Genomic DNA, 21,627 nt, shown 5'->3' with positions numbered 1-21,627 from the left:
TGTTCAAATAATCTTTCGGATCTGTGCCTTTGACTTTATCATCATTCTCTTCAGCTTACTATTCCTTTGCATGAAACTAAATTCTTCTGACTTCTGGAAATTTTGTAATCTACTCCCCATCCACTTGCTCCACTCTGACACGGAGAGCTAACTCTTCTTACCACTTTGCCAAAGAAATGAGTCCTTGCTAGCATGCTTCTCCCTCAAAATCATTGCTCTTTCATGATGCCACACAAATATGGAAAAGCTCTCCATAAGCGTTCATAAAAAACATCCTGAAAAAAATCACTTTTGATGTATAAAGAACAGTTCATAAAACTCAGATCGGGCATTTATTAGTCATCATGAACATGACTTCTGGGGGGGGGGGGGTGTCCTAAGAGCTCTTCATTAGATCTAACTGATTAGATATGCCAAAATACCTGATTATTTTTTTTACCACATCCTCCAGAGCCTTATTTTTTGCTACCATTCTAATATTGTAGTTTAATGTAATAGAAAGTATTATCTAATCTTAGCTATAAATATCACTACTTGTCTCCTATAATAGTTACAGTGACAAATGGGAAAAGCAGCACGAACTGTGAATATTTAGAGTATAGTACTCGGAAGGGAATACATTTTGTAGGAGTGAGTTCTTTTCATGACTGAGTAAAGATGTAATGAGAGCTGTACTTCACATTATCAAAGTTTTATACTTCCAGATATTCTGCATGAATGTAAAATTTAAATTTAGTACGATGTGGTCTGAAGCCAACCTTGTCATTTAAACACCTTTGGAGTCCTTAGGAACTGAGCTGATTGTTGCCTTGGAAACAAAGACTGCTCTCTACCGTGTTCATTTCAAGGGATTCAGTCAATTTGAATCCGTATTTTCAGCTGCTAATTTTATAGCCAGTGCACGTGCTAAAGTTTTCAAGATCCGAACAGACACTGTTTGCAATGCTATTCCCTGACAACAGTGTATATTTATTTATTTATTTTCCTCTGCCCTTGGTGAATGATATCATTCTTGTGTAACACTGCAGGAAATTCAATTGTATACTGTCCCTCTGCATAAGAAGGTGGTTGTGATAATGGAGGAAACAAATCTGAAAGTGAAAATGCAAAGACCTTCGGGCATAAACAAACAAATATATAATTTTGGTCCTAGTGTTCTTTAAACTGATAACAAGCAAAAACCACACTATGTTCTACTTTAAGCATAGATATTTTTTTTGTATGTAGCTAGAGACAAAGTATTTGTAAAAATGAGGGCTAACACTTAAAAAGACATTTCATTTGAGCCATTTTGTTTAAATAAAGCATAATAAAAGACACAAAGAGACACTACCAAGCAGGACCTTTGATAGGGATGATACTCACATTTCCTGAAGCTCAAATTCAGTCTTGTATTAACGGGCCCCATTATTCACTCCTGAGTAAATCATGACATATCTAATTTTGTCCTTTACTTGGTCAAAATATAAACACTTCCATTTTCAAGCAGGATGTATATTATGGACCAAGTTCTTAGCTAGCATCTATCCATGAAAATATTCACACTTCACCCTGAGGGAGACTAGTCCTAAGATGCTCCATGTACAGTTAACAGAGAGGGGTAGGTTCTTTCAGAGATTGCTCATAACTCCAAGTTAGGTTCCTGTTCAGAGGAGCCTCTTTTTCTGCTTTTCTTCAAGGAACAGGAGAGACTAGCATATCTAAAGTAAATTCTCCCTGTGTGTCTACATAATATATTCAGTGCAGATATTTTAACTGAACTAGCTATGACAGAAAAATGGTACTACTAGAAAAACCACCAATTAGCTATAGGAGTTTTACACTGTTAAAGCACAGGGCTCCTTAGCTTGCGTTATCTTACACTGTCTCTGGATTCACGATGTTACAGTAATCTTAATTTTTTTTAGTTGAATAGTTACAAAGCACATCCACAGAACATTCATTCATCAGTCCAGTCTTCAAAACTGTGGTTCTCACTCAGCTGTAAAAGAATCTACTCCAATATTTCAGTTTTTAATATACCTAAAAATTTCTCATGATCAGCCTTGCATTTCTAATCCAACTGCAGAACTCCTATCTCAAAAGACTGATGAAAATGAAAGTTATTTTACAAGATGAGGAACAGCTCATACAGAAAAAATTGTATTTTGACAGAAGCTTATGCAGTAAATGGGCCATAAGCTGCACATATACCCAGAGGAAAAAAAATTAGTACTTTGAAAACCCCTGAAATAATAAGTAAGATTTATATAAAGCAGTTACTGAATGATTCAGCATCAGAATTACTATCGAAATTGTCACTGACAAGCTGATTCAGTGTCACCAAAAAAACAGTTATAAAGAGCATATGGCTATGTACAGACCCACATGCACAGGCGTGTAACGACGTGTATACATGCAATAGAGTTAGTGTATTAGGAAAATAAAAAGGTACTTCAAATAAAATGAGAGAGTTTACAGTTAACGTACATTTCAACATGATGATGAAGGCAGGATTTGTTTTTTTTTTTTTTCTACATGAAGACAAGGAAATTGCTTGGTTGGTATCAATGCAAAGTTAAAAAGCAAATGAAGGAACGTCTTCTAAGTGTGTTATGTGCAACTACCTTTCCTGTCACTCCTCCACCTTCCTCAACTTTCAATTTCAGGTTTCAGCATTCAGTTTTGATTGCATCAGGCTTTCTTCATAAACCATCGCATTCTGTTCTCACTGAAATGAAGGCCTTTGAGAACTGAGTATTTTGAGTGTTATAACAAAAATGTGTGCATAATGAGGGTAAATTAAATGCAATTTAATCTAGTTGAGAGGCTGGGAGATCTTGCTCAAATACTGAATATTGTGATGAGTGAACAGCACAATTCAGAATAGATTCTTTTCTTCTGTAGTTCTTTGTTTGTGTCCTAATAAAATCAATGTAAACAAACTGCCTAGCAGAGCAAGGCTGGCATGGGTACTTAAATGACTTTTTTCAGCTTGTTCCTTTTCCTGGATTAATTCCATTGTCACTTTGTGTAGAGCTGTGGAACACTCACAGTGGCAAATAAATGGATGTTTACAAAATACTCACTGTACAGAGACTTTAAAATGCCTAACAGCTTATTAGAGTCCAGGGTGAACTGCAGTGAGGCAAAGAGTATATTTATTAAATCAGGTCCATGAAACTCATTGCATGATAACCTAACAACATCTCTCCCATGGAGCTTAGAAACATTAAGATAAGTAAAACAAAGAAATGCAAAACTGTAAAGATTAGAAGAGTCTACACACCAAAATGAATAAAGATAAAAACCCTTTCAGAACAAAGCACAATGGACAGAATATGAAAAGCAGGTACAAAATTTGAAAGAATAGGGCAGGAAGGGAAGGAGATAATTTTTATACCCAATGATTCCACAAAGCACATTTATTTCATCATCAGAGACTCTTTTTGTCAGATAAAGGCAACCATTTGGTTGCAGATTGATGTACAAAACTAGAAAACTGAGCTAACTTGTTTGCCCCTTGCTCACCTACAAACTTTTTGCCCCTTGTTTACCTAGTACTAAATGAACATTATTTTACTTTAACTGGTTCTTTCAGTTATATTTTCATGTGGATTGTATTGGTGATACACCTGAGACCCATGATTGCTGTGGTCTGCCTGTCCTGAAGTCCTAACTGGAGAAGGAACAACCAGCTCTCCATTTCTTTATCAATAAGGAATCATTAAGATATAAACTCTGTTGATGCAAAAAATTACAGTGCAGCATGATGAACACAGGCTATACATCCTGAAAAATAACCTGTTTCCTACTACAACATGTAAATAATTATTCTTCTTTAAAAAACTGCCCACAGAGACCTCACTCCCAGTGACTAGCAACGAGTTGCCATCCTGTTCTGAGTGTATAGGATGCGTGTGTGAAATGTTCCACTTAAAAAGAGCAGGGACTGCAGGATGGCTTCACGGGGCAATCTCCCTAAATGTGGGAAATTAGGACAGAGATTTTCCTCAAGGAAAATACACAAAACTCAGTTTGCACTAACAAAGCAAAAAGCAGTTGCTAAAAAACTAGACAATGAGATCCCAGCAACTGTGAGGTGCAAAAATGTGTTTCGCAACACTGAAGTAGGAAAACAAGCTGCAGCAACTTCTACCAAATGTTTCTTCATAGAGTTCATAGAAAAGTGCAATTACTTTAGGACCACCCAACAGACTGAAGAAGTAGAAAGCTTTTTGCAGGAGGTTGGTGATTAACATTAGGCTGCCAATGGACAGAATTTCCTTCATTTTGCTTAGCAAGTCAGTCTACACTAAATTTTGTTCTTTGTTTCATGGAGGAGAAGGTCTGACCTACAGCTGAACTATCTCTCACTCTGGCAATGAATTGTATTAACCCTACTGTAACACGTCAGAGGCAGCAATGCTGGATATGAACACAGATCCCAACTGCAGTTTTGCAGAGCAGTATCAGGCAAAAGAGATAACTGGGCTATAGGACAGACTTACAAACTAGCAGTCTGTAATAAAAAATGTGTTCAGTTTAGTTCAATGCTGGAAAGGTCAAGAGGCTTCAGTTTAATGGTGAATATCCTATAACTAAAGCAAACTGTTTCTGGACAGAGTGGAACTGATACTGCTCCTGATTTGTTTGGACAGTGACCATCATACCATTCTGTCATTTTGTCACCTGGCCTCTGGTACCCATGGAGAGGACATGTCATCTGTGTTCCACAACATCTGGATGAGAAGAAGCTCCTTGCAGACATCTATGCCACCTCCATGGAGGTATTTTGTTGGTTTCCTCACCTCCAAGTGAGCTTTTGAAAGGAGACTGAGTGATGAAAAAGTATTCCTTCACAAAGCTGAATTCAATCTTTCCAATAACTTAAGAAGAGGAGAACGTCTGGCAGAGCTCTCATCTGTTATCTGTTACAGTTACTACAGTGATTTCAACCACTTAACCTGTAATACAAATTAAATCTGGCACACTGTCAAGAAGGTGCTGTAGCTATCTGACTGAAGCATGAAGGATGGAGCTCTTACTGCTACCATTAAAATGTGCTGCAGAGGACGGAAAAGGTTCATCATCAAACACCTTTTCATCTTGATCTTAAACTGCGACAGATTAAAGAAGCCCCAGCAGATTTTCCCCCACCTTTCTTTCCCCCATGAGAAATACCCATGCTTCTCTTTGCAGGAGAACTGTAGTTAAATCTGCAGAAGATTTTACTAGCAATATCAAAGTAACTAGCAAAAAATTGCCAAGCTGCAATTCTCTTTTCCAAATGCAAAGAAATGCTTATTAGGACTGTGCACAACAGCAGGCCTTTCCTACTGGGCCTAAAAACTCCCCACCATTTCATAGTATTGAAACATATTCCACTGCAATACAAGTTGCTGTACGTGATCTGCTCTTTTAAACTGATACTCAGTTAAAAGAAAATTCAGGTAATCTCTTAGGGACATTTGATTCTGTTCTTCTTACAAATCATCATATTATTTTTGAATATTTTTACACGGCATCTCATGGAAACACGCTGCCACTGCTATAGAAATAACGCAGATGCCCATTTCCCAAGTGTGCTGCCTGTATTTCCAGGCTGGTTTCAGGCAGGTGGTGGTTAGTTTTGGAAGAGCAGCCGGTGACCTGGAGCACAGGGGAGCACTTATGTAATATGCTTATACACCTTACATAACTTTCAAATACTGTGACAGCCAAACCATCTCCCAGATATTTGACTATCTGACAGCTCTTCCTCACTAACTCTCTCACTATCCGGCTTTTAAGAAGATATTTTAAAAAACTACTAACAATCCTCCCTCACTTCCCCCACCCGCTGAGCTCCCTAGATTACAGACACTAATGGCATCATGCAAGTTACCAGCAGGAACAGATGAGGTCTCTGGTTTTTGGACATTCTCACACATATCCCCTGCCAGTAAACCTAACTTTAGAAAAATCACATTGTGCATACAGCACAGCCATGGTTTCACAGCAGGAGAAACCTGTGTTTTTACAATTTTGTTTTCCTCAGTTCTCAGTAATTTAATCTTTAGCTGAGTGGATTGCAAATATTAACTAAGGGCATTCACTGAGGAGGAAGGGAAACAAAATTCGTTGTACAGTACTCAAGTATTTAGCAAAGCTACAACTTTTGAACATAACCCATGAAAAAACAATTCTTATGAACTGAGTTCTCCGTGTTCTTTGTCTCGGCCGATACCAATGCAAAAACTGTGGCATCTTAAGAAAATTAGTTCAATTTGTCTTTTCTAGGATAGTTATACAATACATAATGTTTGGGTTTTTTTCAAATATGTTTGCTTATAATTATTTACAGCTTCCAGAGAACAGTATTTGTAATATAAAGTCTTTCAGAAAACTAGAAGTATAAAAATGAACTCATACATTCTGGTCAATAAAAATTTTAACTCCTAGCACATTGTTGTAACCGAGCAGCCTCATTTTGCACCAGTATTATTATAATGACACTGGCAGAATGCAAAAAGCATAGATAATATTGTAAGTATAAAACAACCAGCATTCTTCTTAAGTGCCAGCTGTAAGAAAGTTCTTGCCATCGAAGTTGAGACTTTAATTGTGAGATACCCTCTTTTTAACCTTGTCAACAAAAATACAACACAGAATCTGAATTTAATGAGTAGCATTTAGCAGTAGCATGCCTAGGAACACAGTCAGAGGATTCAAGATAATTTGACCTAAAAAAGCTAAGAGGCTTTGGGCATTAAAGCAGACTCTCAAATGTTTATCTTAGTGCAACAGTTTTGCCCTCAAAGCTAGCCAGTGTGATTAATGTTTGCTGGAAAACATACGCACAATACAGGGGGATAAAGACAGTAACTTTTAAATGCATCTCCTCCAGGGAAAGCAGCTGCCTAGATTCAGCTGAACTTTCAAAAACCTGGCTGTTGTGACTATAAAGGTGCCTTTAAGAAAATAAAGGAATAGAGTAGTTAGAAAGGAAAGATGTAACTCAACTGTTAGGCAGAAAGCACGGGCTGCTGATATTTGGCTATGCATTACCGAGGTTCTGGCCAAAACTCCCTAAGCAAAGTGCCCCCGCTAGAACACAAGAGAGGTCAAACAGCAGAAAGATTCAACCTCTTTGTATTTCTAGGCATTCTGGTCATGAAACAAACTCTTAACCCTTCTACACATAAATGCCTTTCATAAGAAAGCCAATATAGCTAATTATTAAGGGAATATTTGCTTTTAATTTATAAGTAAATAAAAATTTTAGATGCATAATACAATTTTATGAGTCACACATGTAAAAAACCAACTATATCAAGGAATACAAAACTATTCCTCATCAATGCAGTATTTTCTTCTTCTATAAAGTTTGAAACACTGGACTTTTAAGTGTCCCAGTCCTGAGTGACAAAAATTACCTCAGCTATTTTAAGAAACTGTCATGTCAATGTTCTGTTGTGGTATAACTGCCCTGCATACTTCAAAAACACAACAGGCCATGAAATGAACCACCACCAAGTTGTGATATCTCATCTAATGACAACTGCCAAACTGTCAGTACTTCGATTTTTCAGGTTTTGGCAGATTAAAGCAATTTTCCATGAGAAAAGAACAGGAAAGTACACTTAGAACCTAATATGCCCACTGTAGTGGCAAGGAACAGATAAGTTAATTAAATTCAGCTACCATACCAGGGTGGAAAACCAGAAATCACACACACTTTGCCAACTAGAATTTTTCCAAATTTGGTAACCAGTCTGGATTTCATTGTTAGCAAAATGTTAAACTGGTCTCCAAGAAAAGGACTCTTTGCACCAATTCACATTATTTGGCCATCTATACACAAACAGAAAAAAGGGAGTCAGCTGAAGGCCTGAAGAAAATGATTTGACTAGACTAATTGTCTTAAAGCAAATTTGCAAGCATCATTAACAAGCTAAAAGCAAATCAGGCCATCGTGTTTTCCACAAAGCCCATAAAATAAAATTACAGAAACTCAAATTCACAGACTCCAGAAGACAAAAGGACCTCCATGACAATTCAGTCAAATACTTCCTCTCATATGTAGAAGCTAAAACCTTTTTCTAAGACATCTGCAAATGAACAACCTATGTCCCTGGCCAAGAATAATGAGTTGTGGCACTTCTTGCCAAAGGATACTGTGTACCCTAAAGCTAAAAATGGTTCAAAGAGGAACAGAACACTATCATGGAACAGAAAATAACTGAAGATTACTACATACAAAGAAACTACCTCTGTCTTAGAAAAATCAAGAGCTAAAAATTACTGGAAAGTATGATAGTTCTAGAAGGAAGCACACCTCCTAGTTGCCACACTTCCCTGTTCTCTCCTAGACATCTGTTTGTGGATGCTGGTAGACACGGCATACCATCTTTGATAAAAGGTTGTTTTGTCCCTGAAACACTCCATTTCTAATCTGAACCAACACTGACCAAATTTCTCAGGTACAAAATCGTGCCTCCTTTATGTAATGTCTGATTTCAGACACTGGACCACATTACGTTTTTATCAAGAAGGTTAAAAGGTCTCCCACTACACTTTCGTGCACAAGTGAATACACACCTACATGACAAAACACCTCTCAACCCTTTTCTTGATAAGCTAAATAAATCATCCCTAAATAATCTCCCCTGTATTATGGTAGCAAAGGTTGCAAACTACTGGTTATGGCTGTCACATAATTTAAGAGAGTCATTTGTACACGTATTAAAAAGAACTGTTGATATTTGGACAAAAGGCTTATAAATGTACCTATGGTAGATACAGACTGCTTCTCACACACGCATCTTAAATGTGCATTAGCCAGAAAAACTATCAGAGCTTAATCTCTGCAGACTTTCCTATCTTCATCTCCTGCATTCTTGGTATGCCATCGCAGCTCCTTTCTGATTTCCTAATCATTTATACCAATTTCTTAAATGCCACAACCAAGTTCCTTTGATAATACAAGTGCTACCAGTGCCCTCCCTAAGGAAGCTAGCAGGTTGCTTCGCGGGGGCAGACACACGAAATGGAGAAAAAAGCAAGTCAAAACTTCTTTCTGACTGACACCTGCTTCTAGCAAAGTGACTCAACACAGGGTCCTACTTCTTTTGCCTGATCTGGTACAGGGAGAAAAAGGGACTCAATCTCCCTTTCACTTTACACAGAGAGGCTGTCTCTGCTCCTTCCTCAGCCACTGGACATCCTGTCATGCTCTGTTAAGGGATCAAATTTTCTGCAGTTCCTCATCATTTACTAGTTTCATTTCAGTCAAATAGTGTTCCTCTTTAAATAATATATCTCCAGCATTGTTACACAATCCTTAGTGAAAATATTACTTTCCTCACTTTTAATATCTATGAAATACACAGAATAAATTTGGCTGGTGCTGTTCTGCCACACAAGTATATTCAACTTGGAGTTAGAGCACTTACATCTCTACAAGTGAGAGAAGTGGGACTTTTTGTTTTAACACATGCATGACGTTTTCACAAAGAAAATCCCACATACAATTCAACATGTTCCAGAAAACAAATAATAGATTTTATTTTCATCTTCCAAAGCAAATAGAAGAATCCTCAAAAAACCTCTCTGACAAAATGTCACTCATTGGAAGTATTTTATCTTATAAATATGACCTTTCCTAGTTCACAAAGAGCTTCAGCTATACCAGTTAGCTCAACTTGGGGATGTTGGGCTTGGATGACTTTTAGCTGTCCCAGCCCACACCAATCTATAATTCTGTGAAATCACAAACTCTTAAAGATCATGTTTAAATATAGTATAAATATCAATCTGGATATTGGTAAAGACCAAAATTATTTAAGATATTACAGCAAAATTCTTTATATTATGGATACAGCAGACCTCAGAAAACAGGTGTTGACAAAGAACACACATTTGCTAATTATCTATGAACAAGTGGCTGGTGTTTATTCTGATACAACAGAGAAACCTATATCAGACATGACTATTTTTCAGCTGGCATAGATGAACATATGTAGAGTTTGCAGAAGCCTTCTAATGCACTGGAGTTAAAACAAATAAAGCCACCTTTGTTGGACCAGGCTGCTTCACATCCATCTGTTCACTTGGAAAGTCTTCCTCAGCACAAATCTGACTACATTTAAATTTTTGAATTATCGCAAATTTTGAGAAGCAGCTAAGCTGACAAATAACATGCAAAAATTACATGAATGTAAATGAAATACGAATTGATAATTTGTTCTAGAAAATTATGAGTGGCACAAAACCCCCAAGCCAAAATCCAAATGCTGCCATATGCTGTCCAGTTTGTGGGAACTCAGTGGCTCCTAGAGAGTAGTAATTTGACTGAGTCAATCACTTGCACTACTTGCCAGGCAGGTGCCAAGAGACAAAGGCACTCGAAGACTGAAACCTCCTCCAGTGCAATTTTTCTCTATTTTTGGAGAAAGAAAAGCAACAATTCCACCCATCCTTAACTCCAATTAAGTGAGATGATAAGGGACAGGAAAGCTAATGCTTTAAGATAATTCATTGCTAACACTGAAAGGGTTCATACAAAAAAAAAAGTAATAATCTTCAAGGACATTACTAGTGCAGAGCAGTAGTTGAAGAACTAACTGCACAAATTGTCACTGCTTGTGTGACGGGGATCTGCAGGAGAGGGTCCGCCCCGTGACAGTCAAAGGACTGATCTCCGCAACAAAAGATCCCTTATGAGATTAAATTTCAAACCATAGTTGTAGCATAAAGTATCAGGAAAGATGGTGCTGGGCGTGAATTCAGTAAGGGACAGATCAAAGTGTCTGTAGAGTGTGGTTTTGCTCTTACTTTGCAACACTGTCCTTGACTGTACTGAGGGATTTTGCTGTCTGTTGTGAATTAAGCAAAAATGTCCTGTATCTATGTACAGACTGGTGAAATAGTTTATGTCTGGTTTGTTTGCACATCTCTGATTATAAAAAAGCTGTGGTCTGCACATTAAAACAGTGCACCTCAAATTTATATGTTCAGGTCAACATCACAGACTAAAAAATAGGGAAAATAATACACAATGAAGATAAGTGCCAATTTTTATCTTTCGAAAATCACCTCCCCCAACACATTTTCAACTATATCACCTCTTTAGATGCTGAGGGAAGGTACAGAATTAGATACTCGAAAGTGCCAGAAGCAATTGTCCATGAAACCACCTTTACAAAGTACTCCGTGATGAGAGTTCTCAAAACAATTGCTCTAACATACAAAAAGCATGTGCTACTTAAGCCATGTATATATATATATATAAATATACACTATGCAATTGAAACAAAATGTACGCATACTAACCGCTTATTTTTCTTTTTATGTTATTCAGACAAACAATTACATCTGATTTCAGAATAAAAATGAATCAAAATGGCAAGGACTTGACTATTTGGCATGAGTTTTACCCACCTCACTGAAATGGCAGATCTATATCAGAGTACTGTTTCTCATGCCACAGAAGGTATGACTATACAAGGCAGCACCAGTAGCCACAGACATTTTTTCAAATTCAAAAATGAACAAAACCCCAGTGGCTAGGTAGGCAACATATCATAATGAACACTTTTTCTCAGAATCATCACAATCAGGCTACACAGCATGTACAAAGACTCAGCCATGGTGCAAGTGCCATCACTAGCAACACGCAGACATGAACCCAATTTTAAATTTTTGCCTCCTTTTTTCAGGAATTCTGTGGGTTCTTGCTTTTTGATCTCTAGTTAGTCACAGAAAGAGTTCACCCTGTAGATAGGATGACAGGTTTTCTTGGGAGGAGGGGTGGTACTGGTATAATCAGGTAATATATAAACATCTAAAATTTGGCTGAAATCATCATCTCTGAAAAGTTGAGATGCATTCTATCTACTGTCTTCCTGCTCATACAGAAAGCTTTCCAGAGTCAAGTTTAATTATTTAAAATAAAATAGCATTTCCTTTGAAAGGCCTATTGTTCTCACTGGGATCTTTTGAGGTGGCACAGGGAAAAGGATATTTAAATTGTGATAGGTGTGTAGGAGTCCACAGCTGCTTGCAAAAAATACTGTATTTTTTATCATCGACTTCTATTCAGATCTATAAAGAAAGTTATGAAAATATGGTAAGTGTAATCCTTGTGGTATTCTTTTCTTTTGAAGGAATTTTAACAAGAGAAGATATTTATTTTTTACTTCTTGATCTAGTCCTCATCTTCTCAGTAACAGGTACAATCATTACTTAGAAGTCTGTAACTACAGACACATGAATGTCCCATTGAAAGCTGGCTACCAGATTTCTTTAAATCAAATCTCACTGTGCACTTTACTCTCATTTGCATGGAAGTGGAATAGCCTATTCCCTTGTATTCAAACCAGTACACATATAATTGGGATCCCCTCTGGGTTCTGAAACTATGAAAGCCTGAGGGAGCTGCAGTAGTCTTACAGTCAAAACAATTTTAACCTAGTTTTTACCCTATCCCCTTACTCCACGTTTCCTTATTAAGGTGGTATCTTATCAATGACCTAGGATGTCAGGCACAAAGAGAGTACTGAACTGACTGATGTTCATTCCACCACTAGGCTCTAAGTCAGGATTTGAAAAAGGTAAAATGGGTTATCTTTCCAGAGAGACTCAGCTGTTACAGAAACATAACTTGATGGACAATTTTGCCCCTGGCAATAGCCACAGAGAACACACGGATTGTTGGAAAAGGAAATTACATCTGCTGGGAAGTTGGTGCACTGTTTGTTTCTGTTCCCATTAAGAACATACAAAAGCATCAGCTACCATCACATTTATATGTATTTAAAAGTTTATATTTATACTGTTAGCTCTCAAGGTTCCCACATTTAAAAGTTTAACTTATTTCCCACAAGACAGATTTGATGTCATCTCACCTTTAGCTAAAGTCATAAATGGGGACAAAAAAACCTTCCTCCCAAATTAAGGGGGTTTTGATTTCACTTTTTTTTTTTTCTTAAAGGACCATCATATATTTTTCTTTTGCTAACACTTCTATATTGAAAGTAATTTTTATTACCATACTCCCAAGCAAGTTCCAGCATTAAAAGAATTCATGTTTAAAATACGCAGGTAAAACTATGTTTGACCACAATCTGTTCTATGACTGGGTGCAAGTCTTTCTATGCTTAAAAAACTGCGTTATGAAAATATAATGGATCTTACTTGAATTATATCCCTGCTGCAATCAAACATATGCAAATGTTATACTGACATGTCTTAAAGCATCCTGCCTATTCACTCAGAAAAAAATGCATTTGTGAAGTTGAATTTATAAGTTTGTCCTCTTAAAAAAACTTAAAGCAAACAAAAATGATTAGTAATGGTTCTATTTTAACATCAACTGTGAGTTATGTCTGATTACACAAACCAGTGGAGTCTATCAAAAAAAGTGCAGCCACATATTTTTTTCAAAAAAAAAAAAGAACCTTTGTTAAAAAAAACTTCTTTTCTTTAGAAACAATATTATTTTTAAGGACTTGTTTGGTGGGTCTGTGGCAAAACATAAAGCAAATGGTTGATTTCATCACATTCTGTTTTAACCTAAATTCAATGTTTAAGCTCAAGTTTTACCAGCCTTTCCTACAGGTTGTTTTTGCAAATCTTTGATTATTCGAATGAAATCTTTTCATGTCAGATACTTGCCCTTCCTCTTGTCTGACTGCAGCCTTATATTTGCTCAGCACTGACAGGGAGCATGGAACAAGCTTCGCCTTTTATTATCAGTTTTGAGGGAAGTCCTGAAACTACAGGTCCCTCTAAATTCTGGTAATTATAGCAGAAATCCACTGAGTTTGTTTCAGCAAACTGTCTTCAAGAAAAAACAAAAACTGTCTTCAGTTTCTATTTTACAAGATAAATAACCAGGACATTAAGAATTAATGATTCAAGTTCTCCCAATGTTAAATAGTTAAAAACAAAGATCCTGTTCTCTTTCCTTCACCCACCAAAAAAGAAGGGTAATTTCTGAGGTTCACTGATAATTCAAGCAGCTATATTGGCCCATCACACCCACAGTCACATTCTGAGACCCATGATACGTTAGTAATTAGAAAATCTCTGCAAGAACAACAGCTTGAAGAGTTGCAAGGACCACGTACAAACATTACACAGTGCAGAAGACCCTTAAATTAGCAGTACCTCTTTGTTTTGCTTTGAGCTAAAAAAAAAAGCTGTTCTCAGAGAGGCTACACACTCTAGCAGGGCAGGAGTGAGAATAGTGTATTCCTCCTGGAAAGGACATGATTAGTGCTAGTTGGTACCATTCCTAGGGGAAATGGCAAGATTCAGCAATTGCAGTCAGAAACCAGAAAGCTTTGCAATTACTAGAGCTGCTGCAGTGCTGTGAATTGCAATGTTAAAGCACTGAAACTACTTGAAGCACAAGGTTTTCACTGGAGAGAACAGCAACTTTTGCATGCCAGAATACCTACAGAAAGAGGGAGAAAGGGTTTAAGCTTTCACATGACTACACCTAGGTGAACAAACAGCAGTCTCTTTTTGTCATTGTCTCACATCCTTTTCAAAAAAAAAGCTAATGAACATAGTGCAAGAAGTGTTTTGAAGAAGCCTTTGGTCAATGAAGATGATGCAGAGATCAGTCACAGCATTCTTCATTTCTTTCATTTCCTTGAGAGGGAGCTGAGACAGAAGACCATTTTCAGGAAACGCATGACATTGCTGGAGAAACCCTAATGAAAGCTGCACCTACTGTTGCTTCAAAAAACTTGTTATTCCACTGGAAATCATTAAAAAGAAGCACTACTGACTTACAAACAACTAGATCTCACTCTAAAGCAACTGAAGCAATTGTTTATGGATATCCAGACTATACCATTGCCATTAAGCAATTGTATGTGGATAGTACAACCACCAAGGGAGATACTGCATGAAAGAGCAAAAGGTCTTTCTCCACTTGGCCCAGGCTGAATAACTACATTGCTTTATCTCTCTCCAAACAGAAATACACCAGGGAGGAGAAAGGAGGCTTATTTTCACGGCTGGAGTTCGATAACCTTGACCCTTTTCATTGCTGTCAGCTGAGGAAGGATGACAGCTGTCAATCAGCTGACCCTTTGCTCACAAGCACATCATCTATCTGGAGTCTCCTTCTGGTGGAACATTTACAGATGGACACCAGATATCTAACAGATGGACACACTTCTTCAGAGGAAGCACTGAAAGGCTTCACATATCAGAAGGAAAAGGTATTCCTGTTAAAAGATACTGGCCACCAATGGCTAGAACACTAAGGAAGGAAACTAAAGCACAGGGATGACAGGAAGTTTACACATTAGGTCCCCCTTAGGCTGGGGAGGAAACCGGGAAGGGATACATGGAGCAAAAAATCATGCACATCTGCATTTCTGCTCCAGCTTAAGGACAGTTTTCCCCCCCTGTAGTTCCTCTGAAAAAAACAAATCATGCACTAAATTGTATTTCTCTATTGCTGTTATCAGAGCTGTGTGTATTTTGCTGAGATAGCAGTGAAGGAGATAATATAAGGAAAAGAATCTTTACCCAATTTATATAGTTCAGATGTTTTAATATAAAAGTACCATAAAAAACACAAGCATTTTTACATCAATAAACTTTTGTTTTCAGAGCTAGCATTGATGCTGTATAACGAGTTGCACTTTGTGAAAAGATTTCCCATCATTTGAAACTTCATCCTTCCTTGAAAAATAATTAGTTAGACATCATGCTGGAGTTGTTCCTCTCGGTATTTCATGATCAGAAAATAATTGCTATATTATTTTTAGAATATTACAATTATTTTTCCCCAATTTCTCTCATTTGCTTTGCCTGGGACTAGTTTCAGTGCAGAAAAAAAGGTATTTATTTGATGTTTGCCTCAACTGGAAGAAGGTAATACTGGAGAGATCTCTTAATACTTGAAAATACGACTGTAGTCGAGACCACAAAATGCAAGTTATGCTGTTTAATCTGTGGTTGTCTTGTGTTTCTAGAACTTAGACCTTTCATAAGGATATAGACCCTTTTCTCCAAGCAGGAGGGCCTTTTGTCTATTCTTAAAGCTTTGATCTGTCCAGAAGCTGTCACTGCCTTGAAAATGCTAGACAGTGATCTCACACGAGTTTACATCATTGCTCCAATGTATGATGTAGGCCAATGGTAATTCCAGAACCACCGAAGAATTAACTGACTGTTCCCTTGCTGCCTGCAGGCACACCTAGACTTGATCCTCCTTAAAACAGGGACTAGACCAAAGAGCAAGGCATGCTTTGCAGTTGCAGCAAACAGATGCAACAGAGCAGAGTACTGCAAAGATGCAAGGGCACCTCACCCACTTTACCAGACAGTTACTTCCCTAAGAAGGATCATGATGCTCACCGAAAAGGGCCCATCACTCTAGTGGCAGACAATACCCATTTCTAGTTGCCCAGTATCCCAGCTTTCTTCTGGGTGACAACACTTTAGGGACTGCGAAAGGAAACATTCCTGCTCCTCTTCCAAAAATCTGGATATTCGCTTTAGTCCTCCATAAAAAGTTTACATTCATTTATTCTCTGCCCTCCCTCCTCCCCAAAATACAGTCTAACCAGCCTCCTTCATCATTCTTTACACTGAAGGACATCAGGGAAACTTGAAACAAAGTCTATAGATGTAGCATGTTCCCCAATCCAGATTCAGAAAGGGTAAAGTATTTTCTCTGGAGTTACATTAGCAAATTTGTTTTGATACTCAGAATGTATCAAAAAAAGTATTTTCAGAATAGAACAAGTTATTACAAGCCATTCAAGAGTCCACTCCCTTCAACAGTCTTAACACAAACTATGTAAAGAAATGTTTCAAAGAAACATTTCAGAAGTTCCTAAAAAGCTTTCTTAAAGTTTGAGAACTTCAAAACAAGACTGACATTCCAATATAAAATAATTTTTTTTAATTATAGCATTTTTCACCATATAGTAGGGTTTTTTTTTAACAAGCTCTACTGATGACTGCTCATCTCTATTACAGAACTGAGACACTCTATTCCCTAAAATCCCTTTCAAATAGACATTCAAGTCTTCAAACGGATTTGAACAGAGAACAGTTACAGTCCCACCGCACCAGGTTAAAAAGCAATTAGCTTAGCATTAATGAAAATGTAAAGGTACTCATACTATCTAAAGTTAAGGATCCCAAGCAAAATCAATACAACTGTTCAAAGTAGCTGTATTAGGAGATCTTCTCTCCATGCACTATATATGAAGCATAATAATCTATTCTGACATCTCAGAGGTTTATAGTCTGTCATTGCAAATACCCTTTTAGTAGCTAGATGACAAGACAGTAGTACTCTAAAAGATCATATGGTAAAACACAATGGAATGCATGTTTGGATAGCATCAAGAAAGGAATGCAATGCATACTTAAACAGAAGTATATGAACCACTTTTTCCATAACATCTGATCCCACAACGTGTTTGTCCCGGACATTTATGCCTGTTTTTTTAAGGAGTTGTTTTGGGGGACCTTGCTGTTCCTGTTTTTTGCTTGAAAGTAATACACACAGTATAAATTACCAGCTGACTCTCAGTAGCAGGGGGAAGAACTAGAAAATGTGCTTCTAATATAAATGATTCAGTATCTTTTTGCACTGTCAATGCAGATATTGCACTTTTAAATGCAGATATTTTTCACTCAAAAAATCCTTAAAGAACAAGAAAAAAAGCCCAAATATCTACATATCTATGGGATACATAGCACAATATCAATCAGAGGAAATCTAAAAAAGTGATGGCAGACACTTGTGTTTAAAGTAACTACCAAGGCACCTGAAACCCAGCCAACAGTCTTCCCAGATCCTGTAGGAAGCCTGAAAGTATAGGTGAGAACTAGGCTTTTGCTGAAATTCAGACTAACTTTTACTTTTCACTACTGAATTAATGAAGCAACCCTGAAGAACTGGGAATCAGGCATGTATTATTGTAGGAATACACAGATGCAAGGACACAAGATGAAGACCCTACTGCTGACACACACACTCATATTAAAAGAGACTATATATATTCCAATTGGAACATTACAACCCAAGGTGACTGACTACATTCATTTGACCTTAAGGTTCTGGCAGATGACCTATTTTTGCTGGTCTACAAAACGAAAACAGAAAGAACAACTGCAATAGAAATGTAGTCCTGTTCCTTTTAATATTATCTAAAAACCACAAGAGACCCGACCAGCTCTTGTAACTTCACATCAACATACTAGAGAAAAGCAAAACAAAACTATCAGGCATTAGATTCAATTGTAATTTGGATTTTGTTTGTTATGGCTGATTATGAAAGACAGCACTGACCTCAACAGAGATGTTCTAGAATCACACAAAACTGTGCTATTTTAACTAGAAAAGGCAGTGCATTGTTTATAGGCTCAGTTTGTTCAGAATCAAGAGATCATTTTGTCACCTGCAGCTACAGAGGATGCTTTAAAAAGTAACATTCCACTTTACACAAATAAAAGTATGAAGGAGTTTACACATGTGTATGTGGAGCATACAAAGAATATGTTCATGCAAAACCATGCTCTGCAGTGTGAAAGTATCTTACATAACAATAAATAGGTGAACCAGTCTCTGCATCTCAATGTTGGGGGTTTTTTTTGTTTGTTTTGTGATATGTAAGATAGTTTAGAAATCCTATCTAGCATGGTACAGTCAGAAACTCCTGAAGAATGCTGCCATCGCAAAACCAGCTCTGTAGAATCTCTGTATCCTACTGAAGCTAGTCCCATGCAATTCTTCATCTCTTGTGATCTCCACCACTCTCCCTATGCAATCACTTGTTAAAACAGAAATTCTCAGTAAAACAATCTAGTTCCTTATTTTTCTAGCTTGCTTTGGAATGCTTGTTAAGTATATTGTAAAATATACTTTTTTATGCAATAAAATGAGAATATTGTATGGACACTAAAATAAGGCAACATTACCATTCCCTCACACGTCTTTAGTTCACAACACAATTATTTCAAATATGTTCAGCCTGTTTACAATTTCTGATTAATATTTGAGCCAAGTTAACTGTCTACTTGTGATGGTATTTCAGCAATGAAAGAAATCCTAGTGTTGCAATAGTAAACACCTCCGGGAGATGAAATGAGGTTTCACAGAGCCCAATGTCCTTTAAAAGTGACAATATAAATAAAATATGTTTGCACACACAAGGACAAAAGACATTACAAGTTGTTACATTACTAGCCTTACCAGGAATTTCAAGCTGTCTGAAAAGGAAGATTATTTTCCTGATGTGGACTTTCATACATTACTGGGTTGAAATGGCAGATAAATAGGTTAAAACTCTCTGCTCCACTTCTTAAGCAATGATGGATTAACAGAAAATGAAGCAGTATCTGAAATGCTCTTACCTGTTGTTTGAGAGCCTCTAAAGATTCAAATTCCAATTTCGCAAGTTTCATCTGGATATCTCTTGGTTTATCCGGAATTACAAACGCCATGATAAACTTTATTGCTAGTAGCAAGTGCTGGAAAAAAAAGCAAAAAGAAAAACATTGTTCTATAGAGCCTGAAGCATGGGGAGAACAGCATAATATTAATTCCAAGTTTTAGTAATAGAGGTATACACAATGATTTTTTGTGACATGTACAACACAGACAGCTTTACTATAACCACATTAGGTCTCAGCTACTCTGTATTTTTTCTACTTACAGTCATTCACAATTTGAATATAAATATAGTTTGGCTTATTTTCATAATAATCCTATTTTCACTATATACTATAAATTTCTAAATCAGTTTTGTATTTGTGATTCCAGACAAAATAATAGCTTTTAATACATATTATTGGTGCATCAAAATTGAATTATGGCACCCAGCAAATACAGTGAAATTTCATAGTGAATTTTTATGTGTATGTATATAGTCAGATGCAATTTTAAAAACACGCATACGTGCCTGCACACAAATATTATGTATGTCATAATACAAATGAAACAAGCTATTGTAAAAATATGAACAATATGAACAATTTCTGCCTTAGAGAAGTTATTGAAACATAAAAGCACTTCTGAGAAAGCATCAAAATAGAACAAAACAAAATAAAATATGATCCTTAAAGAAGCAGCACACTCATGAACAGAAACTTTCAGGAAATGGAAAAACATTCCAAGTATAGGAAGCCGAATAAGCCATAATTTATTGCAAAAGACTATAATCTTACTTAAGAGAAAACAGGCATGAAGTCCTCTTGAACCTAGTCAATGACCAGTTTTTAAATTTCACTTAAATATGCACTATTCCCCTTATCTCACCAAAAATAAGTGCCAAACTGTCAAGTCAGTGGTTTTGTTTCTTCATTTATGTCAGCTATAATCTAAATAATAATTTAATCTTATTCTATCAAGGGCTGAGCTAACATACACTGCATTTTTGTAAGCAGGAACCTGCTCCTAGTTGAGAAAACCCTGACCAAGGTAAGGCAACACTTAAATATGTGCTTAACTTCAAGCACATGCTTAAGTTCCACTGACAAGATGATACTCATGGAGGTGCTTACATTGAGATTGCATGTCCAAGCTACTTAGCAAATTCCCCTGACTTTCTTTTTTATAAAATGGAGCAGATCAGTGTTCCTTTCTGAAACACATTTTGCTGAACTTGATGGACTTGGGCACCTGAATAACAATGTAACAGATTCAAAATCCCTGAGATTCTGGAATTATAAAAGCAAGAAGCCAACAACACCAGTACAGACCTCACAGCAGTGGTAGTGAAACTCCAAACAAGCCAAGTCCAATAAATAAGAGTTAAAGTAAAAAGTCAGATAATGGTAACAAGTAAGAGAACAGTAACAAAGAGCCACACGTTCAATTATTTTTTAAAATGTATTACAGAAACATAGTAGGTCTAGGAAACAAACAGTGCAAGGAAAATGTTGGTTTGTGCTAGAGACACACAGCAATAAAACATGAATCAGAGTTAGCTTCAGAGGAACCTTTTAAATGGAAAAAGGTAAAATGCCAAAGACTGTAACAAAACAAACAATACTCCTATGCAGAACAGAATCATAAATAATCACAGGTTGAAGGGCAATAACTAATCTACAGATAAAATTTTGGTACAGAAATGTGAAAATAAAGAAATCACATTGGGAATAACTCAAAACTAAATAACAGGATTAGGCTAAAAATCTTATACTTAACATAGAACGAGTAAAAATTGAGAGATTTGGAGAGGGATATTTATTTGAAAAGTTACAATTACAGTTAAAAATATGGTTTAAAAAAGACTTAGCATCACACAATGGTGCTTCTAGCTGCCCAAAGTCCTCTGGACTGGAGTTCATCTCACATTGCTCAGCAAAAGAAAGAGATTTTATTTTTTTTACCATATTAAAGAGTGAGAATCAAATTTTGGAACTGTAGTTATTCAAGCACTGCTGCTTGAAGAGCTTTGAAAACATAATCCAAACTAGTAAGTTTACACAGAGACTTCAAAATAGCTCCAAATGTAAACAACTTTTAAGAAAATAAATAAATTTCAAGGAAACGTAAATAATATTATGGAAATTTTCCCCCTTTTCAATACAGATGAGGAGGGAATAGAAGAGACATCTCAGGAAACCAGAACCAAACCCAAGAAAAATACTGCAGTTAATCCTGGAAAACACTGT

General features: G+C 36.7%; 1 protein-coding gene across 2 annotated transcripts in view; it reads right to left on the bottom strand.

The window, feature by feature from the left end:
- Positions 1-21,627, bottom strand: part of ANO10 (anoctamin 10) — a 124,953-nt gene that overhangs the window by 23,195 nt on the left and 80,131 nt on the right. For both annotated transcript variants that reach the window (XM_027659427.1, XM_027659428.1), the window contains exon 12: positions 19,363-19,479. In XM_027659427.1, coding sequence (XP_027515228.1) covers positions 19,363-19,479 — 117 coding nt within the window. The remainder of the gene's footprint in view (positions 1-19,362; positions 19,480-21,627) is intronic.

Source organism: Corapipo altera, unplaced genomic scaffold (assembly GCF_003945725.1).
Source record: "Corapipo altera isolate COAL_440 unplaced genomic scaffold, ASM394572v1 44b, whole genome shotgun sequence".
Classification (NCBI taxonomy): domain Eukaryota; kingdom Metazoa; phylum Chordata; class Aves; order Passeriformes; family Pipridae; genus Corapipo; species Corapipo altera.
The sequence above is the reverse complement of the archived record's forward strand: the minus strand, read 5'-3'. Positions and strand labels throughout refer to the sequence as shown.